Source organism: Hippocampus comes, unplaced genomic scaffold (genome assembly GCF_001891065.2).
Source record: "Hippocampus comes isolate QL1 unplaced genomic scaffold, H_comes_QL1_v1.1 scaffold106, whole genome shotgun sequence".
NCBI classification, from domain to species: Eukaryota; Metazoa; Chordata; class Actinopteri; order Syngnathiformes; family Syngnathidae; genus Hippocampus; species Hippocampus comes.
In genome coordinates this window covers 271,616-284,751 of record NW_017842055.1, presented here as the reverse complement: position 1 = coordinate 284,751, position 13,136 = coordinate 271,616, and the positions used below count along the sequence as shown (strand labels likewise).

The following is a 13,136-nucleotide window of genomic DNA, read 5'->3' as shown; positions in this document are numbered from 1 at the left end:
TGTGTCTGTGTGTGTGTGTGTGTGTGTGTGTGTGTGTGTGTGTGTGTGTGTGTGTGTGAGCCAGACGAACGTCGCTAGCTCGCAGCTACTAATCGTGTACTAGTTTGGCAGTATGTTGCGGTGACTTATGGAAGTGACCCGCTAATGATGCTACGCTAGCTAACGAGTCAGCGTTTGCTAACTTTAGCAGCTGATGCTCTGTCTTCGTTTTAGTGATGAATGAGGAACACCACACGCTATTTCTCTCTCTCTCTCTCTCTATATGGGATATGACATTAGAATTTTCTTCCTCTTCACACTGTGTCACATTTCTGCTTCTGTCTCAGATGCATGCAGTTTTTTTTCCATTCCCCACTTGAAAACTTCTTTCTGGGTCTTTTTAAAAAACATTTTTTTTTTCCTTAGGACAATTCTTTTTTTTCGCCTTTCGCTTCAGATGTGGAACACAAGAAGAAGCCTGGCGACTGCACTTTTATTTTTACCTCCACGTCACCCGTACCGCCGCCACTCTGACGAGCGAAAATAAAACAAACTCTCGCTTGTTTTTTTTTTTTTTTTTTTTTTTTTTTGGTGGGGTTTTTTTAAGGCCCTTAAAAGTGTCGCCCGCACACTTTGACAGCATGGAGGAGGAAGACGAGTTATATTCTCGTTTGCCGCCCCCCCTTGTCGCACTACGCCTAAAATTAAATCCTGTGATGCGAGCAGGGATATCACAGGAAACACGTACATTGGGACAACGTGGTAAACAAATAAATCAACCGATGTTTCCGTGAAGCTGTCTCCTTGTGACTCATCTTGACAGTTTTGGGGGGGAAAGACACTAAACTTTGTGGATGATGGACATGGTGCATACGGATGAATCAATGGCTTGATTGTATTCCAAGTGAGGGTAAACAATTGGATGTTTGTGGCTCAATGCCAAGTATTATACAATATTAGAAACTGTCAACAATTGTTGAGATTTGATCACAAGGTGACTCATGGTTTCGTGCAGTCGGTTTCGCTCTTAAATTCGAAATAACCGCAAACAATTGTATGTTTGTGATCTTGAGGACTTTTATCGTTTATCATCCAAGTAACTGTAAACAATTCCAATTTTTTTTTTTTTTTGAAATCACAAGCCACCTCGGTGCTAAGTATCAACGTCGTGGTTCATTATCCAAAGCAGTTCTTGTGCAGTCTGTGCCAAATGAGGACGCTAAAACGCTTCCCAACTGTCCGCTTGTGATGAGGAGGAGCGTCAGCGTTTTGAATAAGTCGGAGGATCTTGAATTGATCATGGTGAAAATGTTCAATATGTTGATGAAAAATATGGAAGGTTATTCAATAACCTGGAAAAACGTTGAAAGATATCGAATGATGTGGAATGATATGGAATGATATTTAATGATATGCGATTAGGTGAAATGATGACATATTGGTGAAAAATGCAATATGTTGCTTAAAAAAAAAAAGTGGGACTTTTGGTATGTGGGAATTGTTGCAATGTTGAATATCATTCCCAAGGTGAATAAAATGAGGTGAACGTTTTCCAGGCCGAATGGGAATGAATGGTTGAATGTGACATTGGAAATAAATAAAAATGTATTTACGGGTGAATTATTTCACATTCAAAGGCAAAGTGACTAATAGGGTTCGGGTTAAGGAAAATCCAACTCGACACTGTGCTGGTTTGGCACATTATGCGCATCGCAAAGAAAGAAAGTTGTTTGTTCACGATTGTCTGTCATTGCGTTCATTCAAATGCGATGGATCCAATGCACCATGTACGGTATTGGAAATCGGTATCGGCGAGTACGCTAGAGTGAATACTCGGACTGGTACTGGCTTGAAAACAGTGGTATCGGCCCGCGTAGCTACTTGTGTCGCATGCTAACCAGCGCCAGTCGGCGTTTGTTCTTTTGGTCGGCGCTGTTGCGAGTGACGAGAAATCTGTCACTTGACAGGCCGGCGGTCACCTCGCGACAGAGCGACGCCGCTCCCAGCGTGTGGCAGCTTTCATCTTTTGGCGCACTTTCATCACCTGGCGCTTCCCATGTGGGCCCAGAAACGGGGGAATCTGGTGGCGGGTGTCGCAAAAAAAAAAAAAAAACAAAAAAAAAACTGGGGCATCAAAAGTCCCAAAGGCGGTGAGCTGCAACTTTTCGCGCATAATCAGACGAGAGCAAAGATGGTGCAATGACAAAGAAAAGTCGTCGCAGAGACGGAGAACAAACCGGAATAATAAATGTGACTGTGCCGCCGCTGATAAAATAATAATAAAATGAAGTTGATTACGCAGCTGAGCAGTCAGCGTTCTGGGGCGAGTGAGCGAGTGAGCGAGGGAGCGAGTCAGGGTTGCAGACAGAAGTTGAGCTTCCCTCTCGCTCCTCCGCTGCACATTTGGCGAATCCTGTCAGGAAGCGGCGGTGAGGTGACGCGCGGCGACCATGCTTTTTCTTCAGGCCATCTTGAAGAGACGGCTCCTGCTGCAGAAAGGTGAAACTCCTCAATTCATCCTCACCGTCAACTCTTTTTTTTTTTTTTTTTTTTTTTTTTAAGTTTCCATCCTCCAATGGCGTCTGTATGTTTTCCTGGCAACGAGAACTTGCCGCAAAATTCATCATTTCTCCCCAGAAGTGATTATTCATTCACTATTCAATTTGAGTCTCTGTTCACTGTTTTGGACTTTTTTTTTTTTTTCTGATTGGGATTTCCATGGCGACCTGCCATCACGTGTTTTTAGTGTTCAGGATGATGTTCGCTTGAGGTTTTTTTTTTCCCCCCCATGTCTATTCTCATGTTTTATTCAAGCTAATAAATCAACTATTTGATTTGGATTTCTTTGCGGTCGTGACAGATTGAGCGACTCCTTGCGTCGGTGTTTGTCGGTTTGTGCGCGAGAGTTGGGCTGCCGTCGGCCCCTTCTGATGATTTATTTATGGATTTGGGGATCTCCGGCTTTGAAGTCAAGCTTGGAGACGGCAAGCGAAGGGAGGGAAACGGGGACAAAGCGCCTCCTTTTCCGGCCGCGTTGGGACCACTCGTGATTACGACTCGGGTGAACCTGCCCCCTCCCCGCACACTGTGGGTGTTAGTCATGTCTATCATTTATATTGATAAGTTGATTGACGGGTGTCAGTGTGAAGCTGAAGATGGGCTCATGCCCAACAACAACGACAAAGACATGCACACAATTTGAGCTCTGGTAGCTTAGTGTCAAAACCAAATGATCTCAGAGATGTTAACGATGAGACAAAATCTTTCAGCAGGCATTTGAAAATGTTTACTGACTTTTTTTGTGGGTCTCCTCATGCTAGACATGCCTGCCAAGTTTCATGTTACTCAGTGAAATTGGCTTTGGTAGCTGAATATTTGATCAAATCCAATTGGGCGAAAACTGAACCAAAGGATCCAAAAGTGGCCAGTTTGAACCAAAAAGACTTTTTTTTGGTTTTCAGGCATGGCTTCTTGCGATTTTTTTTTTTTTTTTTTTAAGCGGGGGGTCTACCTATAATATTGATTGCAGGCTAATTTAGCATTTGCTGGCTAATTCCATATGGTTTATTGTCTGTGCTGGTCAAGTTTTCTGGCTAATTAAATATTTGGTGGCTCATCACATCGACTTGACTATAAATATAGTGGTGGAGTTTTTTGGGTCTAATTTCACATTTGTTTATCACGTTCGCAAGCTGAATTTTCATGAATGCTACCCAATTTCAATGTTCATCAACTTTCTGGTGTATTTGAAGTTTCCTACTGATTTCTCATGATTACTGCTTAATTTTCTGGTCGGTTTTACTGGAAAATTTCTCATTTTTGCTGTGAACCTCCCCCCCCCCCCTCACCTGCCCCCTCCCCGCACACTGTGGGTGTTAGTCATGTCTATCATTTATATTGATAAGTTGATTGACGGGTGTCAGTGTGAAGCTGAAGATGGGCTCATGCCCAACAACAACGACAAAGACATGCACACAATTTGAGCTCTGGTAGCTTAGTGTCAAAACCAAATGATCTCAGAGATGTTAACGATGAGACAAAATCTTTCAGCAGGCATTTGAAAATGTTTACTGACTTTTTTTGTGGGTCTCCTCATGCTAGACATGCCTGCCAAGTTTCATGTTACTCAGTGAAATTGGCTTTGGTAGCTGAATATTTGATCAAATCCAATTGGGCGAAAACTGAACCAAAGGATCCAAAAGTGGCCAGTTTGAACCAAAAAGACTTTTTTTTGGTTTTCAGGCATGGCTTCTTGCGATTTTTTTTTTTTTTTTTTTAAGCGGGGGGTCTACCTATAATATTGATTGCAGGCTAATTTAGCATTTGCTGGCTAATTCCATATGGTTTATTGTCTGTGCTGGTCAAGTTTTCTGGCTAATTAAATATTTGGTGGCTCATCACATTGACTTGACTATAAATATAGTGGTGGAGTTTTTTGGGTCTAATTTCACATTTGTTTATCACGTTCGCAAGCTGAATTTTCATGAATGCTACCCAATTTCAATGTTCATCAACTTTCTGGTGTATTTGAAGTTTCCTACTGATTTCTCATGATTACTGCTTAATTTTCTGGTCGGTTTTACTGGAAAATTTCTCATTTTTGCTGGCTAAATTCACATTTCTTGATCATGTATGCTGGTCATCTATGGTGGTAGATTTTACGTTTATTAGTCACTTTTTTTCATGAATAATCATGGTTACTGGATAATGTCTTGCGTTTTCTGACTATGTTTGACGAAATTCACATTTACTTGCTAATTTCACAGTCATTTATCATGTTTGCCGTCTAATGTCACAAATGTTGGCTCACCCTTTGTTGGCAAATTTCAAGTGTTGACTGGCTAATTTCTCATGCTTCCTGGCTAATTTCACATCAAAGCAGGAATCCTGTTGATTTTTAAGTGTTTCGGAAACCGAAGCGGGGCTTTCCGTCACACCCGCCCGACCTTTTGTTGTTACCCGACTGCATCCCGCCCCTTTCGGAGCCTTCGCCGCCTTCCTCACACAAATGCAGATGCGCCTCCTTTGATTTTGTCACGAGAGATTAATTAGCGCGTTAGGAAGAGGTCTATTTATACCGGTAGCCACCAGAGGGAAACAAGATGGAGGCTGAGGCAGACAGGAGTTAAAGGGAGACAATAAGAATTAATGATGCAGAAGTTCATTTTTTGAATGAATGTCCGTACAGCTTGTTACGACGTCACTTCTGTTTGTTTACAGCTTTTGACTTTGTGACTTTGTTTTCTTGATTGCGCTTACCCCCTGCCTCCCTACGTTTGAATTGTTGGCTAAATCTGGATTTACCAATGAATCTGACGCTAATTAAATATGTTGTCTGGCTAATTTCAAATTTTTGCGTGTTCAAGTAATTTTTTTTTTTTTTTTTTTTGATGGGTAATCTCATTTGTTTTTGGGCTAGTTTCACGTTTTTGCTGGCTAAATCTACGTTTGCTAGTTAAGCATATTTGCTGCGTAATTAATGTTTGCCCCACGACCCTTGTGAGGATAAAGCGGATCAGAAAATGAATGAATGAATGAATGAATGAATGAATTAATGTTTGATGGCTAAAGTTAAAATGTTGCTGGCTAATATATAACATTTTCTGTGTACTTCCACATGGTGACGTCTAATTTCTAATGTCTGCTGGCTAATTATACATTTGCAGACTACTTTCAAATATTTGCTGGCTAATTTTACGTTTACTGCTGATGTCACATGGCTATTGTCCGTTGCCACATTTTTGCTGTCCGATGTCATGTTTGCTGGCTGATTGCATAATCAATTGGCTAATTTCATGTGTGGATAAATGGTTCAGAAAATAGATGGATGGATGTTTTGTTGATTACACATTGGCTTGTTCAAATCACATTTGTTGTATCTTGTCATGTGTTTCAGAGCTAATTTCACGTGGTACTTTTGCTCATTCCATGTTTTTTGGCTAAAGATAAGTTTGTTGCCTAATGCCACATGTTGTGAGGCTATTTTCTCATTTACTGGCTTTTGTTGTAGTGGCTGGGCAATTTCTCGAGTTCGATGGCTAAATTTGCTGATTTGCTGTCTACTTTGAATGCTTGCTTGCTAATTTGCTGGCTAATTGCACAAGTTTGTTTTACTAATTACATGGCGCTGGGCACATACAGTGCGCTGTCTCGTGTCACATGTCAGCAGGCTAATTTCTCACATTTGCTAACTAAAGTTACATTTGATGCTGAGTGTCACATGTTTGCCGGCTAATTTCATGTTTGCTAGCTAATTCCACATTTTCTGGCTAACTTCAAGCATTCTTTTGGCTAATTTAACGTTTGCTAGCTAAAGTTACGTTTGATGCTGAGTGTCACATGTTTGCCGGCTAATTTCATGTTTGCTAGCTAATTCCACATTTTCTGGCTAACTTCAAGCATTCTTTTGGCTAATTTAACGTTTGCTAGCTAAAGTTACGTTTGATGCTGAGTGTCACATGTTTGCCGGCTAATTTCATGTTTCACATTTTCTTTCCACAGAGCATCTTCATCTTTATTAGTCAGGTGTGCATGCCCCCCCAACAGGAGGGCGGCTGTCATTTGCCACTTCAGAGTGCTTAGCCGTAATCCTCCGAGTGCGGATTCATTTGCACTCGAATCCTTAAGAAGGAGGAAGAGGGAGATAAGACCACCACCTCGGACCACCATATGTGTGTCTGTATACACGGAACGTGTGTTTGTGTACGTGTCTGTGCGTTTGTGTACGAGTGCGCTGACATGAGTCATTCTCGAGCGCTTAATTTCACTACATCCTCCTCTGCTTCCCTCTGGGCTTTAAATGCTTGCGTGCGTTTACGTTTGTTGGCTAATTTCTCACATTTGCTGGTTCAATTCTCAAGTTTACTGGCCTGGTTCACACATTTGCTGACAAATTTTATTCTGTTTACTGGCTTATTTCATGCCGCTCAAAGTCAGATGTTTGTTGGCTAATGTCACCTTTACTACGTTTGTTGGAAAATGTCATGTTTCTGGCTGATTTCACATTTGTCGTCAAATGTTTCCAAGTTCATTTCCTGAATCTTGTGGACTAACTTTTCAAGTTTGCTGGCTAACGTCACAAATTCGCTGGCTAATTTCACATTTGTCGGCTAATTTTACGCTTTCTGGCTAATTTTGCATGTTTCATCTGTCTTGTTGGCTATTGGGGAACGTATGAAGGAAGCGGGAAAAGCAGCTGCGGGCGCGTTTGTGTGAGTCAGACTGGATGCCAGCCAAGTGATGCTGATGCAAAGATGCAGAATGAACTTTTTATTTTTTATTTATTTTTTTAGGAAGACAAAAGTAGGTCAGGCAGAGGCGGGCGGGCGAGCGAGCTCTCCAAACAACTGACCAACCGAGAGAGAGAGAGAGAGAGAGAGGCTTATTACTGACAACACACACATGACTGTGTTTGTACAGGAAATGCTTTCAAATATGGCACCATGCTTGTATGTGAAAACTTGCTGCTATATCAATGCCACTACTAGAAGTAATTCAAGCTCCAGTTGTCGCTTTCCTTGCACGTGAATGCTGAAAGATGATCTTGTTCAGCTGAAATATCAAAGTGAAAAGTGAATTGAGGACTGCACCCTTGCATTCTCAGATCCCTGAACATGATTTATATTCTCCTTTGCTTAATCCTCACACCCTTGGATCCTTCCACGCCTTCCTCCTTGCAACCTCGACTCTTTGCTTTTGTGGTATCCTTGGCGACTTCCTTCCTTGTGTCCTAGCCCCCTAACGCCTTACATACTTGCAGTGTCATTTCTTGATATCTTTCTAACCTGGAATCCATGACTCTTTACATACTTGCACTTTGCATCCTTACTTCCCAACTTACTAGGACCTCGCAGCCTTTCATCCTCACAGCCTTGCGCCCTCATCTCCTTATATCCTTCAATCCTGACCTCCTCACCTCTTCACATTCTCTCATCCTTGCATCCTCAGCTCCTTTTGTCTCCTATCCAGCCTCACCTCCTACCCCCTGACCTCCTCTCACTCTTGCATTTTGCATCCTCACCTTCTTCCATCCTCTCATCCTCACTTCTTGACTTGCTTTCATCCTTCTGTCCTCGCATCCTTTCATCCACACAACTTTGCATCTTCACTTCTTTCCATCCTTCCATTCTCCTCTCCTCCTTACATCTCGCGCCCTCGCCCCCTTGCATCGTCGCAGCGTCTCTTCCTCACAACCTCGCATCCTCACATCCTTGAATCTTTCCATCCTTTCATCCTTGCATCTCGCATCCTCACCTCCTGACATCCTCTCATCCTCGCGTCTTGTTGCATCCTCACCCCCTTATGTCCTTGCGTTCTTTCATTCTCTTTACATGCTGACATCTTTACCTCTCTTCCCATCTCCTCTCTCTCCCTCTCTCTCTCTCTCTCTCTGTCTCTCTCGGGGTTTAGAGCGGTAGTAACGTAAGCGGCAGTCATCTTTGATCATCAGCACTTGGCTCCCCGAGCGATCAATGGTCCACATCTCTCTCTCTCTCTCTCTCTCTCTCTCTCTCTCTCTCTCTCTCTCTCTCTGTTTGTGCTCTTCGTCATCGCTCTCCCAGCAGTGTGCGAGTGTCTCTGTGTGGCTGTGGACACGGCAGCTGATCTCCTCCATGTCTGCAGTGATGTTTTGTGGTTTGCGGAGGGACGTCGGGGCCACCGCTGGAGGTGAGTGCGAGGACCGGTTGAGAGAGGAAAGAAGGAAGGAAGGAAGGAAAGAAGGAAGGAAGGAAGGAAGGAAGTGGGGATTTTAATCATGGCAGCCAGCGTGCTGCAGGTGGCGCTTTGGAGCTGATGATGATGATGATTGAATGGCAGCAAAGATGATGACAGACATGAGTGGTAAATTAATTTTCAGTACTCCACGCCTGTAGGGGTCAGTCTAGTTCAAATGTGGAGGTGCACGGCCCAAACCGTTGATAACAGGAAGGGGGCAGAAGAGTCGAGAACCACTAGAGGGAGACACTTCTGAACAATAACAGGATGTGCTGCCATTTGTTTTCAGTTGGGTATTTCTGATATGTGCCGGCAAATTTCTCATGTTTCTTAGCGAATTGCACATTTTTGACCTTTAAAGTTTGTTGGCTTATTATTCGTATTTTGTAAATCCATATTGGTTGGCTAGTACCTCATAACTTTCCGTGTGATTTCACGCTTGCTGGCGATATTCACATTTGCGGGCTAATGACACATTTCCATTTTCAAATTTCTGATGTTTGCTGGCTAATTTCTGATGATTATTGGCGAAGTTAAGTTTCTTGCCTATTTCCACGTTTGTTGCCTAATGTCTTTTCTTTTTTTTTGGGGGGGGGGCTAATTTAACATTTGCATAACCGTAATTGGTAAATTTCTGGTCTAATTTCTGATGTCAATTGACAAATTCCACATGTGTGTTGCGCAAATCGTGTGTTTGGTGGCTAATTTCATGGGCTCTGTTTTGCTGGCTAATTTGTGATGTTTATCAGCTAATTCCACATATTTTTTTTTGGGGGGGGGTGGGGGGGTCCAATTTAGATATCCTGGCTAACTGCAAACAGTTGCCGGCTTATTTGTTGCCTTTTTAAAAAAAATTTATGTGGTTTGTCTCAGTTCACGAGTTTGCTGGCTAATTTCTGTCTTTTTTTGGGTTTTTTTTTTGTTCTTTTTGCCACATTTCACCATTCGCATTTGCTGGCTGATTTCTAATCTTTGCCAACTTCTTTTTTCTTTTTTGCTCACCTATTTTTCCCATGTGCTGGCTCATTTGTCACATTTGCGGCCGTATTGCACAATTGCTGTATTTGTTGTACTTTTTGAGGGCTCACTCCACGATTGCTGTAACTGCAGATTTTCTGACGACCACTGCATATTCGCTGTCTAATCTTGTGCTGGAGAACGTCTCTTGCTCTCTGGCTAATCTTCCATTTAGTGTTTTAATTTCTATTCTCATCAACGGCAACAGCTTTGGAACTGATAAATTGACAAATGCACCACATGCTTTTTTTTTTTTTTTTTTGTAAAGCAACTGTTATTCAAGTTTGCAACCGGTGCGATACGTGGTGCAAAGATTGCGTTTACGCTTGTGCCAGTTGACCGTCTGCGCGATGCCTGCGGGTGCTGACGAGCAGATGTCGGCTGCTTCCGTTGTCTTCGATATGTCAAACGTCAGCGGCGAAGCTGAAAGTCCTGATTTATTTAATTTTTTTTATTTTTTTTTGGGGTGCCATTGTGAACAATGTGAGCATGCCGAATTTAAACTGGACATGAGTGGGAGCGGGGCTTGTGGGGTGGTATGAATGAAGTGAGCATTGAACCAGAGTCAAACACGCCAGAACCTTGCGTCTGGTATCTGAAGCCGCTTTAGTGCGTCTGTGTCAAGCTTCCGTTACATTTGACCCGCAGAAACATTTTGTCGCCATCGGGCCACATGCTAAAAAAAAAAAAAAAAACAGACAAATTTGTTTTACGGTTATTCAAAACAAGTGGACTCCATTTTATTCGTGTAGCCCTTTGAGAACAACCGCTGCTACGGGCAAATTACTGACTGTCATCTTCCAAAACCCTTCCTTAAAGCTCGAAGAGCCATGAGTCAGGAAATAAATAAAAGAAGAAGCTCATTAAGCAGTGCCGCAGAGAAAAATGGCTTATTTAGATTGAACTATTTTCGCTTGTTACCGACTCCAAAAAAAAAAATGTTTCGCCTTTCAATCTTGAGGTGACCTAATGCTGCATGGCTTCCACAACGTGAGACAAGAGTCAGTCATGGTTCGCGCACGGCCCGAATGATGATTTTTTTTTTTTTTTTTTCCCACCAGTGTTCGTTCAAGGTCGCTGAAATGCTCGCCGGACGAGCGCCAACAGTTTTGAACCGTCGCAAATTGCTTTTGCTGTTGCCAGGAAATTTTCAACATGTTTCACATTTCACTGCGACAAGGAAAACTGTTCGGGACCGTTAAAAGTGTGGGCAGATGTCTTTGCGACCTTGAAGGAACCCTGATGGGGGGTAAAAAACAAAAACACATTTTCTACATGCACGGTGAGCTACGCGCTTAATTAACACTGTAAACAGGCGGCCATTAGCCACGGCTGCTGCTGTACATTGGCAGCGCTATCAGTTGACTTTTTGGGGATGGAAAAAATCCAAAAGAGCTTTTCAACGTACGCGGCGACGAGCAGACGTGGATTGCGTCGCGCCATGTTCACGCAACTTGAACGCCGCGTGTCTTCTGCTGGGACCTTTTCGTTCGCTTGCGCTTCAAACGAGCCGAGAACGGCAGCGTCGAACGGCATCCCGACTCTTCATTGTCCTTGAGCGCGGTTCCCGTTCCTGCTCGTGGACAGAAAACGGCAACCGTGCTTGCCGTTCCGCTCTCTCGCCTCCGAGTAATGTCGTATCTGAACATTTACCAACGCGGCACATATTTGTGTGAGCGGCCGCTGTCTGTGATGAATATTAAAACATCACGTAGCAGTCGCCTCACGGATGATCAACATCTGCAGTCTGTCCTGACGGTCGAAGGGAAAATACCAAGCGTGCCGTGATTTGCACCGAAAAGTACCATTTTGTATTTCCAGCATGAATCGGTGCTATTTTAAGGGATTTTCATGAGGAACGAAAATATCTGAACGATAAGTGGATTTATTTTGAGTGATTTTTGTTTGAAAATGTGTTTGTACAACATGTTTATCCTTTGCGGCCCGGCGGTCGACCGGTTGGCACGTCGGCCTCACAGTACAGAGGCGCAGCATTCGATTCCGGCTCGGGCCTTCCTGTGTGGCGTTTGCGTGGGTAGGAAAGTCAACACTTGTTGGTGAGGGCTGTCAAACTCATTTTTTGTCGCGGGCCAGATTTTAATTGCAGTTTCCCTCGGAGGGCCGTTGGGACTGAAATCATATCAAGAAGTCAGAGGGACTGTCCTCCGAGACAAGTTTCTCCTACGGGAGACCTCATAAAAAGTCAAGTCAAGAATAACGGTTTATTCACCTATTGTTCAATGAAGAAAATGCTTACAGTATCACTCTTATTTATTACAAATGAGAATTTTTAAAAGTTTGGTCGAGGTTTGAGCAAGCATCATGGAAGTTGACATCTTTGATTTGCTTTCGCGGGCCACATAAAATGATGTGGCGGGCCAGATCTGGCCCCCGGGCCTTGAGTTTGACACCTGTACCGTAGGTAGTTGGGAAGGCAGGCAGGTGGATAGTTTGGTTGGTTAGCGAATTGGGTAACTGATTAGTTCGGGAGGTCGGCCTCTTTTTGGGTGAGTCGATTGGAAGGTCGCCCAGGTGCGTCGCTCGGCAGGCTACTTTGACTGCGTTCTGTTATTCGCTGCGACGCAATCCGCACTCGAGTGAGCGCGGTTATGAACCAAACGAGCGTCATCCTATTTCGTGCACCAGCGGGCATAGCGGAAGCAAACGAGTCAACGGGGCCCCGTGGCTCCTTTCTGGCCTATTTTGGCATCGTCGCACACGCAAACAAACGCTCTCTCGCCCTCGGGGCGGTAGTAGGGGGGGGGGAAATCGTCCCGATCGATCGATGGCGAGCCGGCAGCGGAGCGTCGCCGCTAATGTGCTCGTTTGACGACGTGACGAGTGGAGTCGTTTGGCCTCAAAGTGAGCAGCAAAGTCTCGCTAATGCGACGCCGCATGCTAAGGAGGAGCAAAGTGTCGCCGATCGTTCCCTTGTTTGCCGACTCGCTCCCATCCGAGCATCCTTGGACGCCCGATGGCTTCACCTCATTCCATTTAAACGTTGTCATACCTTCCACATCTTTACAAACGCCTCCTCGCCTTCTCACGTCTTTTCGTCCTTGCATGCGTACGTCCCGGCCTACTCGATCGCTCCCGATCGGCAAGCCCTGTCTTGAAAGGCGATGCCCTCCGTTTCCTGTGCCGTGAAGTCGTTCAAGTGTTTTTCTCCCTCGAGAAGAATGGCAAAGTCAAGAAAGCAACAACTCGGTCTTGTGTGTCTTTTTTATTTTTTTTTTTCATGACGCCTGGCAAGTGGAGCGACCCTTTGAAGCTTTTCTCACATTCGCGCTTACGTTCAAGTTCCCACGCGTTCAGCAGGGACACCGTTGTTACCAAATCTGACACGCGCGCACAAAGCCAACATGTGGTCAGCTTTGAGGCGCGCCCCTTTACATCCAACACGGTAAACTCAAAGAACCCCCCCC

General features: G+C 44.0%; 1 protein-coding gene across 3 annotated transcripts in view; it reads left to right on the top strand.

Moving 5' to 3' along the window:
• Positions 1–13,136, top strand: part of grip2b (glutamate receptor interacting protein 2b) — a 47,389-nt gene that overhangs the window by 16,283 nt on the left and 17,970 nt on the right. Inside the window, exon 1 of one of the 3 annotated variants that reach the window (XM_019860545.1) lies at positions 1,977–2,478. The exons of 1 other annotated variant lie outside the window; for it this stretch is intronic. In XM_019860545.1, the coding sequence (XP_019716104.1) occupies positions 2,430–2,478 (49 nt within the window). In that variant the 5' untranslated portion in view covers positions 1,977–2,429. Of the gene's footprint in view, positions 1–1,976; positions 2,479–8,229; positions 8,647–13,136 lie in introns of those variants that run through there. One more of the 3 variants, XM_019860543.1, reaches the window with a different exon arrangement.